Source organism: Chaetomium fimeti, assembly GCF_033439085.1.
Source record: "Chaetomium fimeti strain CBS 168.71 chromosome Unknown B0H64scaffold_5, whole genome shotgun sequence".
Lineage (NCBI taxonomy): Eukaryota > Fungi > Ascomycota > Sordariomycetes > Sordariales > Chaetomiaceae > Chaetomium > Chaetomium fimeti.
This window is the reverse complement of record NW_026944333.1, coordinates 1,920,790-1,938,920: the sequence shown is the minus strand read 5'-3', so window position 1 is coordinate 1,938,920 and position 18,131 is coordinate 1,920,790. Positions and strand designations below refer to the sequence as shown.

General features: G+C 56.4%; 7 protein-coding genes across 7 annotated transcripts; 3 read left to right on the top strand and 4 right to left on the bottom strand.

The window, feature by feature from the left end:
- Positions 1-71: 71 nt before the first annotated feature.
- Positions 72-6,833, bottom strand: B0H64DRAFT_463266 (uncharacterized protein). The gene is made up of 3 exons (XM_062807588.1): positions 6,723-6,833; positions 6,589-6,663; positions 72-6,531 (listed from the first exon to the last, which is right to left on the bottom strand). Exons 1-3 carry the CDS (start codon positions 6,723-6,725, stop codon positions 406-408), a joined length of 6,204 nt encoding a protein of 2,067 aa, XP_062657925.1. The 5' UTR covers positions 6,726-6,833; the 3' UTR covers positions 72-405.
- A 140-nt stretch (positions 6,834-6,973) lies between these two features.
- B0H64DRAFT_343764 (Chs5p-Arf1p-binding proteins-domain-containing protein) lies at positions 6,974-10,114 on the top strand. Its single transcript, XM_062801290.1, has 6 exons — positions 6,974-7,316; positions 7,377-7,503; positions 7,560-7,690; positions 7,749-8,029; positions 8,090-9,135; positions 9,192-10,114. Exons 1-6 carry the CDS (start codon positions 7,294-7,296, stop codon positions 9,732-9,734), a joined length of 2,151 nt encoding a protein of 716 aa, XP_062657924.1. The 5' UTR covers positions 6,974-7,293; the 3' UTR covers positions 9,735-10,114.
- Positions 10,115-10,423: 309 nt separating this feature from the next.
- On the top strand, positions 10,424-11,688 carry B0H64DRAFT_186143 (Aldo/keto reductase-like protein). Its single transcript, XM_062799000.1, has 3 exons — positions 10,424-10,574; positions 10,638-11,121; positions 11,189-11,688. The coding sequence occupies exons 1-3, from the start codon at positions 10,552-10,554 to the stop codon at positions 11,576-11,578; spliced, it is 897 nt and encodes a 298-aa protein (XP_062657923.1). The 5' UTR covers positions 10,424-10,551; the 3' UTR covers positions 11,579-11,688.
- On the bottom strand, positions 11,561-12,600 carry B0H64DRAFT_186121 (HIT-like domain-containing protein). Its single transcript, XM_062798999.1, has 2 exons — positions 11,657-12,600; positions 11,561-11,596 (listed from the first exon to the last, which is right to left on the bottom strand). Exon 1 carries the CDS (start codon positions 12,458-12,460, stop codon positions 11,798-11,800), a length of 663 nt encoding a protein of 220 aa, XP_062657922.1. The 5' UTR covers positions 12,461-12,600; the 3' UTR covers positions 11,561-11,596; positions 11,657-11,797.
- A 163-nt stretch (positions 12,601-12,763) lies between these two features.
- On the top strand, positions 12,764-13,471 carry B0H64DRAFT_400627 (uncharacterized protein). The gene is made up of 2 exons (XM_062804084.1): positions 12,764-13,138; positions 13,223-13,471. The coding sequence occupies exons 1-2, from the start codon at positions 12,918-12,920 to the stop codon at positions 13,245-13,247; spliced, it is 246 nt and encodes an 81-aa protein (XP_062657921.1). The 5' UTR covers positions 12,764-12,917; the 3' UTR covers positions 13,248-13,471.
- On the bottom strand, positions 13,472-14,986 carry B0H64DRAFT_400625 (uncharacterized protein). The gene is made up of 2 exons (XM_062804083.1): positions 14,739-14,986; positions 13,472-14,683 (listed from the first exon to the last, which is right to left on the bottom strand). Exons 1-2 carry the CDS (start codon positions 14,833-14,835, stop codon positions 13,584-13,586), a joined length of 1,197 nt encoding a protein of 398 aa, XP_062657920.1. The 5' UTR covers positions 14,836-14,986; the 3' UTR covers positions 13,472-13,583.
- A 780-nt stretch (positions 14,987-15,766) lies between these two features.
- On the bottom strand, positions 15,767-16,534 carry B0H64DRAFT_463250 (uncharacterized protein; the record flags this gene model as incomplete). Its single annotated transcript, XM_062807587.1, has 2 exons — positions 15,767-16,187; positions 16,264-16,534. The coding sequence occupies 2 exons, from the start codon at positions 16,532-16,534 to the stop codon at positions 16,018-16,020; spliced, it is 441 nt and encodes a 146-aa protein (XP_062657919.1). The 3' UTR covers positions 15,767-16,017.
- Positions 16,535-18,131: the final 1,597 nt, after the last annotated feature.

Sequence of the window (18,131 nt, the reverse complement as noted above, 5' to 3'; positions counted from 1 at the left end):
CGGGGTTGCCAAGAGCTAAGCTGCGGCTCTCCGCCAGCCAAGGAGAGCTCAAGACGTCCTTTCCTTTAGTTGTTGGGGTTGTGAGCCAAAGGACGTGTCAATGATTGCGGGAAAGGCGTGACAATCATGGATGTAAAACGATCCAATTAATCACCGGACAAGCAGGGCATCCATAAGGGAGACAACTTTTGTTTGTCAATTTCTTATCCGTAGAACCATGTTTGTTTGGTGGGCACTGGTACTCCAATTCCAAAGCCGGAACGCCTTTTAGACTGTGGTGACAACAGTCCGCCCCGGAAACTCCGTAGAACGAAACCATCTCCCATTGACGATGGATGCTGAGAACCCGTTCCCGCAAAGCGATAACCATATACCGTGTATGTGTCCAGTTTGCCAAAACTAAACTCATTGCTCGTCCTCCTCCTCAAGCTCCTCACCCTCTTCATCTTCCTCCTCCGTGGCATCAGCGTCTCCTGCTACCGGGCCTGGTGGTGCAGGCAGAGCACCCTCTTCCGGCCCCTCTCCGCCGTCCCCATGCTCTTCCTCCGTTTCTTCATCCTCCCCGATCTCATCATCTCCGCCATCTTCCTCGCCGGCCCCACCTTCTTCCTCCAGCTCAGCTTCTCCGCCCTCTTCCCCTTGCCCCCCCTCCTGCTCGCCTTCATCCCCACGCCCATGCTCATGCTCATGCTCCATTTCCTCCCCCTCCTCCACTTCATCCCCACTCTCCTCCTCCGTACTCTCCCCATCCGCCGGCCCCTTCACCGTCCCAGCATCCACACTCCGCCTCAGATTCGGAAACAACAGCGACGGCGGGATATCATCCTCATAGTCCGCCGGCACGTCACTGAGATCACTCTCATCATCCGCCGAGTCATGCACACTACCAGGCGGGCTCGAGATATCGCTGCCCTCCTCCACCCCATCCCCACCACCATCACCACCACCATTCAGCGTCGCCCTCCGCGCCACAACCCCCGCCACACCACCACCACCACCACCACCACCCGCCCCTCGCTCATCACCCACATCCTTCATCTCCACATCCCCCTCCTCCGCCTCCTCCTCCCCACTCTCCTCCCCACTCCCAGCCGCGCGCGCCCCCGCCAGGGCACTCGACACACTACCCACCCTCGACCTAGCCTTAGCGGCGCCCGCGGCGCCGGCCCCGTTCCCGGCCCCGCCCCCCGCCGAGCGCGGCGGCACCTCGGCGGCGCGCAGCACGGCCTGGACGGCCTGCTCGGCCTTGCGCAGGATGTTGGGCCGGCGGATGCCGCCGCCGGTGCGGCCCGAGGAGGCGGCGGCGGCGCGCGGCGGGGCGTCGCCGGCGAGGGAGTGCCGCTCCGACTTGTCGCGGTCGGGCTGCTCCGAGCCCGCGCGGAGGGAGCTTAGGGCTGAGGGGGAGGGGTCCTTGTCTTTGTCGCGGGTGATGAGGGCGTGGAGGAGGAGGTTGGTGGATTTGGGGTTGTTGTTGCTGTTGGTGGTGTCGGGTTTGGATTCGCTGTCCTCTGCGGGGTGGTGGGGGAGTTGTTTCTGTTGTTGGTCGGGGTCTAGCAGGTCGGGTTTGACGTGTAGGTAGATGGCCGCGTAGCAGTCCGTGATGAGATCGTCGATGGGGCCCGCTTTTATGAGGTTGGAGTTCAGCTTTTTGAGTTCGACAGCCTCCTTCATGGCGGTGAGGGCGGCGTTGTCCTCTGCCGCGGGCGTGGTAGACCAGCTGGTTATCTTTTCGCCCACCGCGTCGAAATCTTCCTGGCTGAGGGCTTTGAAGGCGTCCTCGGACGTGAGAGGCACCTCGAAGGTCCGACGGAGGAGCTTGACATAGGCCAGAACGCCGAACTGCCACATTTCGTTAAAGTGGTAAAAGTCGGCGCCCTTTTTGCGAATGCGGCGAAGCACGGCCTCGAGGCTGACACGATCTTTCATGACGTCCAGCACCCGGACCATGTATCGGATGTACTGCTCCGTGTAAACGTGGTGGCGGCCCGGCCGCTCGGCGTCGCACTTCCACACGTTCATTACCATGGTCTTGGTGAACATACTTTCTCGTAGTACGTTGAAAGCGGACTTGGCGGCAACCGAACTTCCGCTATCGCTAGGGTCGGTATCCTCGTCGAACAGGATGCGCGCGTGGCGCATGATGATGCGGTGTTGCCAGTTCGACTTGTCTTTATCGCGCAAATGCTTCAAGCATCGCACCACATACTCTTCCCAGTCCTCGGCATTGACGACGGTCACTTCCTGGCCACGGTTTGGTGCGTATGGTTGGCGTTGTAGAACGTTTGCGGCCGCCTGGGTCTCGATATCGCCTCGCATGACGAGCTTGTGCATAACCGACACGATTTTGTAGTGCGGTTCCAAAGTCGGATCCTGACCGTGCCGGGGTTTTGGTAGCGACGAGACAACTGCAATTGTCTTCTCGAGCGCGTCAAGGACGGTCTGGACGGTCGGACGACGCAGGCGGTTCTTCTCGTCAAGTTCCTCTGGAGGCTTTTGGTACATCTTCCAGAGACACTTGGCAACCATGTACGGGTTCTTCCAATCTTTGGGTTTTCCCACCATCGCCTTCCTAAAGAGATGAGCCGCAAACTTCCAAACTTGATAGTCTGTCATTTCGTTGTGCAGGATCCTCTTGAACGTGCCCGCACCCTCGGCCTCGATGAAAAACCGGTTCTGGTCAGCGTGCTGGAAGGGCTCCATGGCAAACGGGCTCCGGCTTGACGAGTACATGCGCATCCCGAATTCGTGGAACATGTCGTACAGCGCTTCCTCGTCGTCCTCTAAGGAGGTAAGGACCGCAGGGTCCGACGCCCACGCGTACGAATGGGACAGCGCCATGATATAGCTGTGGATGGCATTCCGCTGGAACCTCACGAGCTCGGCGCGCTCCTTATTCATCTTGTCGGCAGTCCACAGGACTGACTCATCCAGCTCGTAGTCAAAACACTCGGCCAGGCGAAACCAGGCATCCCAGCGGTCCGGCGTGTACTGGAGCTGCAGCCGCAAGAACGTGGCCCCGATGCGCAGGTCATCAGTAGCCCCCGGCGTCTGTCGCCGGTTCAAGTCGACGCCCTTGAACTTGGTGAGAGCAATCATCCCAAGAAGGAAGAACCAGCCTTGCTTGGCCGGAACGCTCTCGGGGGTATTGATAGTGACAGCGTCTAGATCCACGCTGCCCGTCAACGCCTGATAGAGATGTAGCGGGTGGATCGGCGCTTTGAGGTACTCGGAATAGTTGCGGAGGTTGTGGGCCATTTGGGGGCTTGACTTGGCAGATCCAATCGCCTGCTGCATCCGCTCGATGGTCGTTTTGAGATCCGACTTCAGCAAGTCTTTCATCGACATCCTGTTGGCCAGCATGGTGACCTTGCCGACCAACTGCAGCGCTTGACGTTTTTCCAGGTTTTCAGGCTCGCAGCCGTGGTCTTGCACCTCCCAGATTCCCACCCCGAGCTTCAGGCCGTGCAGATCGTAGAGAACCTGGCCAAGGTAGTCTTCCCAGTTATCGATGTTCTTCTGCTTCAGAAGCTCTACGCGCATCATCTTGAGGAAGATCTTGTTGGATGATTTGCAGCACTTGCGAAGTCCCAACACTTGGTGCACCGCGGCCAAGTAATCGGCGAGATCGTTTTCGGGCTTTGGGAATAGCTCGGGATGCTGGTTCAGTCCGACCTTCAGCATGGTGTACTGGAGAGACCATGTCCGTACTTGCATCTCCTGGAGCTTGTTGAGGAATGACCTTAGGCCTGAGGTGCTCGATATTGCAGGCTTCATGCCAATGCGCGTCTCGTCTTCGAACATTGCGGCTACATGCAACATACAGCTGACCTTGGCAAGAGCAGACATGCTCGACCTCAAGTGGTCATCATCCATTATGTCGAAGGAGCTGTTGTCGTTCAAGGCCAGGTGCAGAGATTGGATGATGAGGTCGTCGAGTGCTTTTAGCAGACTCATGAACTGGTTTCTCCTCGGTTCATCAGGAGAGTGACTGTAGTCGTCGCTCTCCAGGTCCGATACGACAGTCTCAATACTCCGGAGGAAGCACGAAAACTGCTTGGTGGTATACTGAATCTTGCCGTAAGCCTCGCCGAGCCTGGACCATAGCAGCAGTCGCAGCTCCGTATTGCTGCTTTTAAGGAACTTCCACAGGTCTGTCAGCTCCTGGCTGGCGCACTCTGCGATAGGCAGCTTCCCTTGCTTGTCATTGGGAATATCGCCGCCAGCCTCGGCTTGTTTAAGGGTGGCGGGTATGGTGATGTAGACGCCCTCTGGGTTCAGGACGGGCTCCAAACTCTCCACGACGGCTACTGGGTTGCCACTGTCTTCCTGAAACAGACCCAGAAAGAAATCCATTGTTGTCAGCTTGGATATTTCGCGTTCCGCAGCAGCCGTTGATATTTCGGGCATGGTAGTGTTGTTGGCGAGGTTGACTTCCGCCGTAGCAGACCCGGCAAGAAACTCACGCAGGCTATGCCAGCAGTTAAGAACGTGGTCTCTTGGTGTGCCTTTGGCCATCGTAGTCGAGGCCACGGACGCCCAGAGAAAGCGGAGCGTGATAGGGTCATCCGGTGGCGGGTTTCGGAGTCTGGTGATCTCGCTAGCCATATCCATCCACCTAGCCACTCGGCATTTTGCTTCTAGCCTTGTGTCTTGATCCGCGGCACTGTTAGGATCCATGATGTGATCGTAGTCGTCAAGGTGAAGCTCGAAGAGGGTTTGGGCGAAACCTGCGAGCTCATTGATTGCTTCCCCTTGTCCATCTTTGGGAGATAGATCGAGGTCATGGGTGAAGCTGTCGTAGATGCTCCCTTCCAGACGGCTGGCGAGGTCTATCACGGCCGTTCTCAACTGGTCTGACCATTTGTACTCGGTGTAGGTCCCAACCAGGACTTTCACATATCTGTAGGCGACGTCATGTATGGTATTCCAGCCTTGGTTGGCGTCCTCCACAAAGCTCCTCAGGCCCCGGGAATCGTCAAACGCAGGCGTCTCCTGAGCCCGTTGTGATCCCGTCTTTGCATGCTCCAGAAAGGCAGAGAGACTGAGCTGAGGTAGCTCCCTTTTGCTCAGCAATACGGCTCCGGTATCGTCATCGAAGTGTGTTATCGAATCACAAAGATCAACCGTGGCCTGGTTTTGAATCTTGCCCGTCCGATCATCGGCGGCACAGGAGTCGAGCACCTCGGCGATCCTCCCGAGAGTTACCTGGTCTGTTACACCAAGGTTTTCTAAAAGATTCTTGGTGGTCTGAAACAAATTTTGATCGGCAGCCTGTAGTGGTTGGAGCTGGCTCGCGAGAAAAGTGGCGGAATCCATGACCTCTTCCACAGCGGTGTCCCTGCGTCTGGTTCGCTTACTCCTCTTCACATCCGCAGCATCGTCTTCAAGGGTATCGGGGATGCCAGCCGCCGACTGGGAGCGTTTCCTCGTCGAGGCGGAAGTACTGGGGTCCTTGGATGCCTGCTCGTCCGTTGGGTCGGATTCCGGTGCTGGCGCAGACGCTGATTCTTCGACCGCTGCTTCCTCGCCCGGCTGTTCTGCGATCGCCTCTTCTGTCTCCACCACTTCGTTTGGCGCATCTGATTGCGGGGAAGGCTCCTGGGGTTGTAGTTGCATGTCGACCTCCATCTGGACGTCCTCTTGTTCGCTCGTATCGGGTAGCTGGATCAGAACGGCTTGGCCCGCAAGCCCCTCCTCTGCGACGAAGCGCACAATGGCAGCGCCTAATTCGGACCAGGACGGTGTTGAGATTGGAAGGACAAGGCGGGGAGAATCGATTTCTGTATTCTGCGGTCCCTTGACAGCTAGACTTTTGGTGGGGTCTGGTAGGAATGGCATTGGGTCCATAAACCGAGCCAAGTACGGGGGCATCTCCCGATGCACGAATGGTGCCATGATCGGGTGGCTCAGCGCCATTTTGTCGCCCAGGACCTGGAGCTGTTGCTTGAGCTGCTCGCCAGCGAACCCCTCAGCCAGTGATGGCGGATCGACTTCCTCGACAGCCGGGTCATCCTCTAACTCGATGGCGGATTCCAGGCTATAGCGGTTGATGCGTGCGCTCTTCAGAAATGCGGCAACCCGAGCAGCCTTCCTCCAGAGTTCGGCGTCCGAGGGGTCGCGATCAAGTGCTGCACAAAAGTCCTCCAAGGCCCTCTGGGCGTCCTTCTGCGCCCCGGCGTCTTCGAGGAGTGGCTCCCTTTTCCGTTTGAGATTACGACTCGTATGTTTGATACGGTCAATGACGAACTGGCCGTGGTTTTTGTGAGACAAGTAGAGTGCTTGGGGAAGACTGCTGCCGATCCCGTCGACATCTGCGCCGACAGGGGGGAGGCCTTGGGCGAAAGCGGGCTCAATAGCGAGGTTACCATCTTGTCCTGCTTCAAAACGTTCGTAGTCGGTCTTGCTCTCTGGGTATTTGAAGATCTCGGATTCGAATAGCGCATCGTAGGCGTCGGCAGCTTGGTCGAAGGACTGGGGCCCTTGCGAATGGAGTTTGAGGGCATTCTGGAAGAGCTTGAGGGCATCGTCGACCTTGAAACGTGGGTCAGAATCATCCCAAACAGCAATAATGACACAGACGCATCATACTTGAAGGTCCTTCGTTGTGTCGACCTCCTCGTCGATGTTCTCCTCCGGTTCGACGTTGATGGCCGAGAAGGCGGCCTGCAGATGGAATCAATTAGCGGCAGTAAAGCAAAGAGAATGGTTGGGTTGTCAATCACCATCTTGTCGCGAGCCGTCAAAGTATCATATGTTGGTGTAGTTGTCGGAAAATGAGAATCGCAACATTAAAGTGGTCGGTGCTACAATTAAGTTCTCCAGGCTCCTTCAACCCGCATCTTCAATCAAGCACAGGCGCGGAAGACGCGACTGCCAAGCCGAAGCCAAGCTCATCGTGCAGTGCCTTTGGGAACTTGAAGTTGACGTTGACATTCGAGTGTGGCCCGAGCTCCTTCTACCTAGACCCTCTTTTCTTCAGATACCATTCCCCGCCAAGAACCCCGGTGCGTGGTCGCAACACCTAACCAGCCTTGGAACCGAGCTGGGAAGCTGCCCAGAACCCCCCAGCCGCGAAGCAAGCAAGCCAAAACCGCCCTGAGACATTGGAAGGACAGGGGACTTGGAGAACACGACGACAGCAACGACCCAAACACATCCAGCCAGCGGTAGCGGCTTCGGAATCTGCTCCTCCCTATTTTATCTCCTGGATCGATTCGAATTGGGATTAACCTTAATTGTTATTGAGCTTTCCGCCAACGCATCGCCGTGCAACACGGTAGTTGTTCTGTCGCCATGGTTGCGCCAGCTGTGCCCGAGTCCGTGCCCCGCGCCATCGGCCCTACAAGATGGACTTAAACTGATGCGTCTTTACATAGGTTGACGGAGGAGGTGCTTCACGAAGCAATTGACGCCCGTACCGACTCACTGGTCTCCCTGCGCGAGCTTGGCCCTCCCGACCTTGCGCACCTAATCAAGCAGCCCCTAAGGAGTGGAGGGAAACACGTCAGTCTTTGGCCCACGTCGATCGCCTATCCTGCCACTGACTTTGAAGCATCTAGACAGGCGTTTACCACCATGTCACGGGCGTCGATGCCTCGTCGTCAGCGAGTCTCGCCGCGTACATCAACACACTAGCCTACAAGGAGTTCGGCCCCTCTGCCACCACCAAAACGCTGGAGGGCACGTATTGGTAATTGGGTTCACCCTGTTCGCGTTTATCTAACCGCTAACCGCTACCTCGCTTTCAGCTGCTACAATGCCTTCTCGCGCGTCGACATGCGCGTGCATGCGCCATTCCCTGGATCAGTGGAGAGCTTCTGCATCGACGAACGAGGCGAGAAGCGCAAGGCGACCGACGAGCTCTGGCTTGAGACATACTTGTGCAGCGTGCTGCGGGCATACTCGTACGCCGACGACGGAACGGGCGACACCATTAGGAAGATCATGGGCGTGAGGCGGTTCAACCCCGTAACCAATACCGAGACCGAGCACCGCTTCCTAAGTGCGGCCGAGCACTTGTTCTTTCGGGGTAAGACATACGGAATATCTGTTTTGCAGCCACGGATCGGCTAATAGCACGCGCGAGCAGGATGGCAGCTGGGGTCGGACTCCATCGTGCAGGTTCCGAACGTGGTCTCGAACCACCTCACCGCGGGCCTACTCCGATATTTCCACACCACCGGCAGACACACCTCGGGGATCAACCTCTTCGAGAAACTGAGGACACAAAACGTCGAAGTGGCATCTCTGCTGTCCAAGGTCCTATTTATGGGCAACGAAGAGGTTCAAGGGATACGCATCCTTCACGAAGCTCTGAAGCAGTCTCCGATGGATTATGTTATGCTGGATACCCAGGCTGAGTTCTTGCTCAAAAAGGCCAAAACCGCCGCGACGCCCGAGCAAAAGGATGAGCGACTCCGTATGTCCCTTGGCTGCGCGGACCGAAGCACCATTGCCGCCCCTAGCGAGTTCGGGACCTGGGCTAGGTTAGCGGAGGTGTATGTGACGATGGAGGATTGGGAGAACGCCCTCACGACGCTCAACTCATGTCCCATGTTTACATACCAAGACAAGGACGCGCCCGTCATGCCGGAACCAAGAGATATCCATCTACCTACGCTTCAAGAGACCAGGTTGGATGAGATCGACAGCGAGCCCGAGTCCCGGTATTCCGAGCAGGTGGACCCGAGCCTGCTGAATCTCCGCGCAGCCGCCTACCGTGGGACGTTCAAGCATGCTTACAGCATCCTGACGGAAATGACGTCCAAGATTGGCTGGGACCAGCTGCTCAAGATCCGGAGCAACGTCTTTGTGATGGAGGATGAGTACCGTGAGAAGCAGGAGTCAACTAGCTACCCTAAGAATCGCAACGCCAGCACCGATGCTCTCCGCGGGACCCCGGACCCTACCACTAATGGTGCAGCGTCCGAAGCCGGAGACGAAGAAGCAAAGGAGGACGCGGCGACAGCAGACAAAAAAGAGGAGCAGGAGAAGGACGAGGAGGAGGGAAAGGAAGAGGAGCAGGAAGACAGCGAGTCTGGTGTTCAGACGCTCGCTCCTAGCGGCAGGGCCGAAGACATCGAGAGGCCTTCGAGCGCCGTTGACCCAGGCGAGGTAAAGAAGGGTGACGACAGCGTAAGCTACGGTCCTGCCTCTTCCACTTATGCAGACATGACTGACAATATATACAGGGTTCTAAAGAAGACCACTTCTCGCGCCTTAACAACAAGCGCCTCTGCGAACGCTGGCTCGACAGCCTGTTTATGGTGCTTTACGAGGACTTGCGCGTTTATACCATTTGGCGCACACAGATGGCCCAGTACCGCGCCCAGAGCATGCAGTACAAAAAGTCAGCCGAGGAGTGGGAAATCCTGGGGTCACTGGCCGAGCGCCTGCAGCACGTCGACGAGGCCGTCGAGGCCTACCGCGCCTGCCTCGCCCAGCGCTTCAGCCCCAAAGCGCTGGCGGGCATCCTCAAAGTATTCGAGAAGACCAAGGGCAGCACCCGCGACACCGTGGCCGCCACCATAAGACTGGTGACGTGGCAGTACAGGTGGTACAGCGAGTTCTCGCCCGAGCTGCTGCACACGGTGCGCATGCTGATCGAGGACGAGGGGGCCGTCAAGATCAGAAGCATCATTCAAGCTACGAACCTGCCGCAGAATGTGCTCGACTTGACCCATCATTATGCGGCGCTATGCGCGACATTCAGGAGCAGTGGGACTGACGCTTAATGGTCGGAGTAACCGGCAACAGGGAGAGATGGCGAATGAGGGGACGAGATATGAACACGAGTTTTGTGTCTGTCATTCTTGGGGAGTGGGCTGGCTGGGATAGGAGTGCTGTGGAGTGGTATGGTGATTGCTAGTCGGTAGCTTAATCGGACGTGGGCATGGCAATGATCCCATCTTGATACGGTGGCGTATCGTTTGAACCCCTTTGTCCGAAACTTCGGGGTCGAATTGCAACGAGTGACCGATGCCGTCCAAACGGCTATTCAGGGGAACCACGTACGAAGTAATTACTTATCATTTGAGCGGGGAAGTCAACGGAGCATTCATCGGAGACAAAATTCTCGTTCCCATGTTCCCGAGTTCACCGAAGACGGGCGGCACAACAAGGTGGTCCACACTTGTGGGAATTCCGGCCCTCCAAGCGCCCCAACCGCATGACGCCGGACCGCAACACCGGATCTTCGGGTCGGGGATCGCGCATCTTCGGGAATAGCCAAGCCCAGTGTGAAGGTTGCCCACCTCAGCCCACCGAGCCCAACCCACCAACACCCCGCTTAACATGGAAACTAAGTGGACATTTTATCCCACAAGAGGCGAGGCAGGGCGCGGGGGAGCGGACGCATAACGTCATCATAACTTGACAATCGAAGCACTTCGAATTGTGTCGGGTGAAGTTTGACCCCGCGTTTCTGTTGCTCGAGCTTTGTGAATAAAGCCGCCTCTAAAGCCGCCTCCCGCCTTCGAACCCCTTTCTAGCTTTGTGCTTGAGCAGTCGAACATCACTCACATCGTACATACATACATCCAAAACATCACAATGGCTGAGACTAAGAACACCTCGTAGGCAGCTCCTCAACTCCCAGCCCTTACCATCCCCCTTATCCATATTGACAACCCCCTCAGCAAGGCCTTCAAGCTCAACACGGGCGCCGCCATCCCCGCCATCGGCCTGGGGACATGGCAGTCCCAGCCCGGCGAGGTCGGCAAGGCCGTTGAGGCGGCGCTGCGGGCCGGGTACCGGCACATCGACACGGCCTTCGCCTACGGCAACGAGAAGGAGGTCGGCGAGGGCATCCGCGCGTCGGGCGTGCCGCGCGAGGACATCTGGCTGACCACCAAGCTCGACAACCCGTGGCACAAGCGGGCGCCCGAGGCGCTCCGGCGCTCGCTCGAGAACCTGGGCACCGACTACCTCGACCTGTACCTGATGCACTGGCCGTCGAGCACCACGCCCGAGGACCTCAAGAAGCACTACCCCGACTGGGACTTTGTCGACACCTGGCGCGAGATGCAGAAGCTGATGGACACGGGCAAGATCCGCAACCTGGGCGTCAGCAACTTTGGCATCAAGAACCTGGAGCGCTTGTTGAACGAGCCGAGCTGCAAGGTATGGAGTGCTGCTGTCCAGGAGCTTGGCCCGTCCGTTACCCGGAATGCTTGCTGACTAGTCGTAGATCGTCCCGGCCGTCAACCAGATCGAGCTTCACCCCGGCAACCCGTCCCCTAAGCTCATTGCCTACTGCGCCGAGAAGGGCATCCACTGCTCCGGGTACTCACCCCTGGGTAGCAGCGACTCGCCGCTGTACAAGAACGAGACGATCGCCTCCATTGCCAAGGCCAAGGACCGCAGCGTGCAGCAGGTTATGCTGATGTGGGGTTTGAAGAAGGGCTGGAGCGTGCTGCCCAAGAGCGTCAACCCGGACCGCGTCAAGGCCAACTTCAACATGGACGGGTGGGACCTGACAGACGAGGAGGTGGCCAAGATCGACAGCATTCCGGAACGATTCAAGGTGTGCGGTGACGCGTGGCTGCCGGTCAAGGTGTTCTTCGGCGATGACGAGTAATGGGGACTGGAGGGAGTCCTGGAGAAGTTAGACAGCCCAAAAATAGAAGCCGCCAAAAAGAATCCAACCCATACTTACCACTGGCGCTGTGACATCACCAACAAGACACCGGCGGGCCCAATCCCCGCTGGGAACGCAGACCTGGCTGCCGTAACACATGTAACACAACGTCCAAAAGCACTTCTACCCAAATAAACAACCTCTCTCCCCTCCAACCTCCTACAACTTCGCCCCGCCCTCCGCATCCGCCCACACAATCTCCGCCACCGCCCTCCTCACCCGCCCCGCCAACTCCGCCGCCTCCTCCTCATCCAGCTCATCCCTCTGCCCGCGCCCAAACATCGTCGCCGTAAACCTCTCACTCCGCTTATCCCTCAGCTCCGGCCGCGGAATGACGTGAAAATGCATATGCGGCACGACCTGCGCGGCGGCGGCCCCATTATTCTGCACGACATTCCAATCCGCCACCCCCGTGGCGCGCACGACGGCGGCCGACAGGATGCGCAGGTAGCGGCCGAGCTCGGCGGATTCCGCCGGCGACACGTCGGTCAGCTTGGGCCGGTGCGGGCGCGGGCAGAGCAGCACGTGCCCCGTCGAGAGCGGCATGATGTCGAGGAAGGCGACGAGGTGCGGGGTCGAGAGCACGACGAAGGCGGATGCTTGCGGCGAGGTGAGCTCCGGGTCGAGGAGGGCGGATGTTGGCGGCGGTGGGTTGGCGGGGTTGTAGGGCCGGAAGACGGCCGAGATGTGGCAGAAGGGGCAGTCGGCTGAGGTGGTTTGGGTGTTGCTGTTGTTGTGGGTGTGGGTGTGTGGTCGGCCTGGGTCGAAGGTGGAGGAGGATGGGATGGGCGGGAGGGAGGAGTTGTAGGTTTTGGGTGCCATTGTGGGTGCGTTTTTGTGTTTTTTTTGTTGCTATTGTCGTGGGATTGTAGCTTTCATCTGGTCCGGGTCTGAAGCTCTAAATCTCAACGGATCTGTTCGTGGCGGTGTGTTTACATGTTTATGCGGAGGGTTGGCTTGAAACTCGGGATTGGCGCTTGAGCTTCCTGGGCCTCGATTGGCTTTGCCTGCCGCGAACAACCTCGGCCCAGACCTGAGCGCGGCCACACGTGATGTAATCCCTGCGCGGCCCACCACGAGCCATTCTGCCGCCTATCGCCGCCATTTTTTCTGCCGCCTTGCTTTGTTCAGCCCGCCCCTCACACCGAGAAGGGGTCCAGGCATTTATCAGCATCATCAAGTTCCAATCATCCATCACCAACCCATCTCCGCACACGACACACCCTATCGAACACTCGCATCCCGCAAACGCATAAACCACTCTCAAATCAATTCCACGATGTCTCGCGAAGAGTACCAAGTCCCCACCGGGTCCGGCTCGCCGACCGTCGGCGGCGGCTCATTCAACGCCCCCGCGGCACGCGACTACGCAGGCGAGGGCGGCGGCGCGATACACTACATCTGCGGCGACTGCTCCGCACGGGTGCCCCTGGACAAGGCCACGGGGATCCGCTGCCAAAAGTGCGGCGCGCGCGTGCTGTACAAAGAAAGGACAAAGCGGTAAGCGGGCTCTCGCGCCATGACCGACCGAATTGGGGTCTTTCGGGTGGGGAGGCACTGCATTGTTGCTGACTCTCGCTGCAGGATGGTTCAGTTTGAAGCACGGTGATGGGATGGATGATAGGCGAGGGCGGGTGTTTTCATTGGGAGATTCGGGTTATGCGTTTTCAGAGCACTTTGCCCCGACTCCTTGGTGAAGAGACAAGTTCTGGATAGGACGCGATCGAAGTAGGCAAAGGGCGCCGCATCCCGATTATTGGCGTTCTGGTAATATGCTACATAGTAGACATACGTGACGAGAAATGCAACTTGTCCATTTGGATCCTAATGAACCTCGGCTACCTAATGCTGGTATCACCCAAACACCGACAACGCTATGCTGATGCCCTGAACGCCACAACTTTTATCCCAAAGACACATAAACAGCCTTCCATCCCAACCGCCGTTACCCTTGCTGGGTGTGGAGGTACTTGGCGAAGCTCGCATCTGCACTGACAGAGTCTTCCTGATGCAACATGGACGCCTCATACCTTGCCTGAAGCCCCTCTCGATCCTGCTCATCATCAAGTTCGTCATCGCTGTCCTCATCAGGGCTGAGCGGTTCCATGTCGTTCTCTTCCACATCGATGTCTCCCACGGCAGTTTTCGAAGCCGTGCCGCCCATCGACATTCCCGACATCATCTTGTCCAGCTCTTTCTCCCTCTGTTTCTTCTTGTCAGCTTCCCTCGCTTCCCGCCTCCGGTCCAGCTCGGGCTGGTAGTCTCGCCTGAACTCATCCGCCTTCTCCTTCACGGCCTCAAAGAAGTCGTCGATTCCACTGCCTTCGAGCGCACTGACGTTGACCACGCTGAGATGGGAGTAGAACTCTTCCAACATGAGGCTCATGCTGTTGATGAGGCTACCCATGTATCCACTTCCAACGCCGTCCTGTCCACCGAAAGCGTTGTTGCTTTGCTCCTTGTCCAAGGCCGCCTGGAACGCGTCGAAGTCGGTCATCCACTCCTTGACAAACGACGGATCCTGTACGTCGGTTTTGTTGAACACAATGATCATCGGGAGCTTCGTCTTGTAGAGGATGCTGCACGCGTAGAGCATGTTGCTCATGAATGTCGACGTGGAATTCGCACGCGGCGTATCGACGACGTAGGCGATTACCGTCGGGAACGACGATGCGAGGGAGTCGAGAAATATGGTCCCCGATGCCGACCATACGAAGGCTTCGATCTGCCCTGGCGTGTCGACGAGGACATGCTTCATGGGTTTGCGGCTCGGGTCCTCCGGGTCCGGGGCTGCCCTCTTCTCGAGAAGACCGAGGACTTGATCGACTTTGGTCGCAAAGAGGTTGAGTGACGTCATGATGCCCCCGTTGGGCCCCAGGTTGTACTCCTCCATTACTTTCTTGTAGTTCACAGAATCGCGAATGTCGATATTGCTCTGGAATGGAGAGTAGGTGACAGCTGGGTCGAGATTGATGATATAAGGAGTCTCTTTCTTCCCAAACTGATGGGAAGCAATCCGTTGCATGAATGTTGTCTTGCCCGCTCCTAGAGAACCTTGTGAGCTATCGAGAGGGGAGCGACAAGTGGATGGCGAACATACCTGCCATTCCCATGCAGACAACTACCGTGGGCTGCCCTGTTTGCCCATCGGGGCTTGCTGCTGTGGAAGCCGAAGCTGAAGCTGGGGTCGTATCCATTTTGAATAAGGAGTTTTCACAATATTGGATCGCTCGTGAGTGATTCTTGGTATTGAGTGATTGAGTGTTTTGTATCCGAACTTTGATCAATGTTTGATGGAAATTCGATCATGGCGGGGTGAGTGGGGGACAGCTTTTGCGAGCAATGACGGGAGGTCCGTGTCAATCAGCAATGAATTCGCACGTGGATCCCCGGTGTTACTTGTGGGGCCTCGAACTGTCCATTCGCCCATTGTTCCTCTCTCATCCACTCCCTTACTCGGTCCACAGTCCGCTGTGTCCGGCAAACGCCAGTTCGTCTTGGCGTGCGCGCGCGCCGAACACGCTCTAATTTTTGAAAAAAACGGCCAGAAGACCAGAAATCAGTCGAACTATCTATAGCTATATCAACCAACCCACTACATGCGCGCACCGCGCAAATACATTAAGCTATATATCTAAATACGTAGAATTCGAGTATTGTATCCGATTAATGATGCGGATAATACGCGCTGAGATTCTGATGGGTTTAAAAACTGGTAAATCTTTAGCAAAAATCGCCAAGATCCGCCAAGCCTTGCCAAGATATCTTCGAAAAGTTCGAACAAAATCAAGAAAAATAGAAATCTATCGATACCTCAACGCGTATTATCCGCATCATTGATCAGGTATAAAATTCGGATTCTACGTATCCAGATATATAATTTGAGATATTTGCGCGGTGCGCGCATGTAGTGGTTTGGTTGATATAGCTGTATATACTTTTCTATCTTCCTATTTTCCCCCAAAAATCGATAAAAATTAGAAAGTGTTGCGCAACCCGCGCGCGCGTGCCAAGACGAATTGGCGTTTGCCGGACACAGCGGTGTCCGGCTTGGGTTCCATTCCATGAACGTGCTTGTCGCGTGCATTTCCTCACCTCCAAAATACGAGCCAATGACATTAAGCTACCGTCGTGAAATGGGGGGTTTTGCAACAGGCCGGGTCTAGTGAGCATCCAATGGTGACAGAGCAACGCTTCATTAAGCATGGCATAGCTGATAGAAGCCAAGGTACGGAAGTTATGCTGAATAGCAGATACCTCAATTTCCGAACAAACCCTATATGACCATTCCATGAGCCACTAGCTACCCACGCTACCTAATTTCAGTCTGGAACCTCAACAGGCAACCTCCCTACCTCCGGGCCATGATCCGTGACCTTTCAGTCAAAGCACCTATACGAGCTGATCTTATCGTTCATGTATCCCCAGTTGACCGCGCCATTGACGGTCGACTGGTCACCGCTACAGCCATGGTGCTCCCAGACGGTGCAGGTATGTCCAAAAGTATTAGTGGACGAGATGACATCGTTCCAGATACCATTGATATTGTCTGTTCTCCCGTATAAGATACCGCTTTGAATGTATACCTTTGGACTCGGTTTTGAAGCCAGGACATAAAGACTTACAGCAGGCACCGCTCTCGATACCGGTAATGGTTATACAGGCGCCTTCAAGGTTGGAGTGCTCGCACACCTGAAGGGTGGACGCCCGGGCCTGTAGGGCCTTGGAACGGAGCTTAGCGCTTGCGGCCTTGACGACGGTCCCGAAGGTGTTGGCTTGCATGGTGACGGAGTTGGAGGGGCGCTCTACCGAGTCGGGAATGGGGCTGTTGTCGTTGTAGACCTTGGCCATGGCGGTGGTCGCGAAGGCGAGAGCGAGGACCTGGAAGAGCTGCATGGTGCTGGTGGCTTCGGTGAAGCCGCTTAGGATATGTAGGTGAGGTATGATGAAGAGACGAGAGCTGGAGATGAGGCTGCAGAATGGAGAGCGTGGTCTCAGAATCCAGGGCTATCACGGTCCTTTTATACACATTCCGTACCCTCTCGGCCAACACCCGATACCGTCTCGCCCTCGGGAACAGCGAGGAGGATTCCAAAGAAGGAAGGTCAGAGCAGCCTACTACCTTGCAGCGCAGTTGGTGAAGTTCGTATCCAATGATAGGTATGATGGAGGACAACTTGCGGCACGTCTCTGTAGCACGCGCACTTAGGTGCCCAGCCAGAACATGTTCCTCGCAGAGTTGAGATTGATTAGAGCCAGAACATTTTCCTCGCAGAGGTTAATTAGAGCCAGAACATGTCCCGCGCAGACGTCGGTCAGATTTATTAACTAGACGGTTCCAATCGCATTCTCCATAAGGTAGTATCTGACAACCGATACTACTACTCCATGGCGCCAATGTGCATCACAGCCCGGGTCTATAATCAGTTTATGGGGGTGGAAATATGTATGTCAGCAAGTGCTAAGGACTCAAGGAGGGGTAACAAGAGCTTCTTAATTGTTCGTGTAACAGGGTTGCCGGTCTAATTGGCCGTCGTCCTAGCACAATTTCATGTACAACCACCCCAACCGGGTTGGCCTCCTCTGAGATGGAGGTTCAGGGCAAGGCTTCGTTCGAGGCAACGTCAAGGCCCCGGGGCGAGCTGAGGGCCTGGCCTGTTGCCTCTGCACGTGTGCGCGGCCTGGGACTGCGCAGATACGCCTGCATGAGCCCCGTATTCTAGGAATGGCAAAGGCAAGCGGTCAATAAAACTCCAACGAGGCCGAGAAATCTCTCATCTGGAGTTGATGTACAGCATGAGACATGGTCAGACGAAGGACCTGCCCTCCAGGGAACGCTGGAGCCAACAAGGAGGTTGCCGACTGGAATGAAGCGGCCATCACGGCTGTGGGTCCTGGCATTCAGTGATAGTAGACAGGCAGGAAGAGGTTTCTGGAGACTGCAAACCAAGGGAACCCGTATTTCGGGAACATTTGGTCAGGAGGCAGCCGTAGAAACAGTAAAGCTGCAATGTCACGGTATGGATGTGCTTGGGTCCTCGGGGTATTGCTTCGACCTACAGCATGGTGAGAAACTTCTGTGTCGGCCCGGGAGACTGCAATTGGACATAGTCGATGCTCTAGGGTCCCTTACTTCCCCGGACAAAACGTGTCGGGACCGATCTTCTGGATCAGCTCATGTCTGCAGGCGACTTCCAGATTTGGATGATCGAGTGGGCCAAGTGAGCGGAAATGCAGGTTGACGGGCCGAATGGCGTCGGCAGCGTGAACGGAATCCCTGGTACAATATATATATATATATTGTACGTACATTGTTCCTACTGTTATGCGAAGAATCGGCTGGCGCTGTCCAGACTCCGCGCTCGCTTGACTTGCACTAACAATAGAACTCTTCGCCTGGCGCAGTTTTGCCCTTCCTTTCAAACCTCGGAAAGACGTCGAGCCACGCCTAACTTCCGACTCTGAACACCAATCCCTAACGCTCGAACGACCT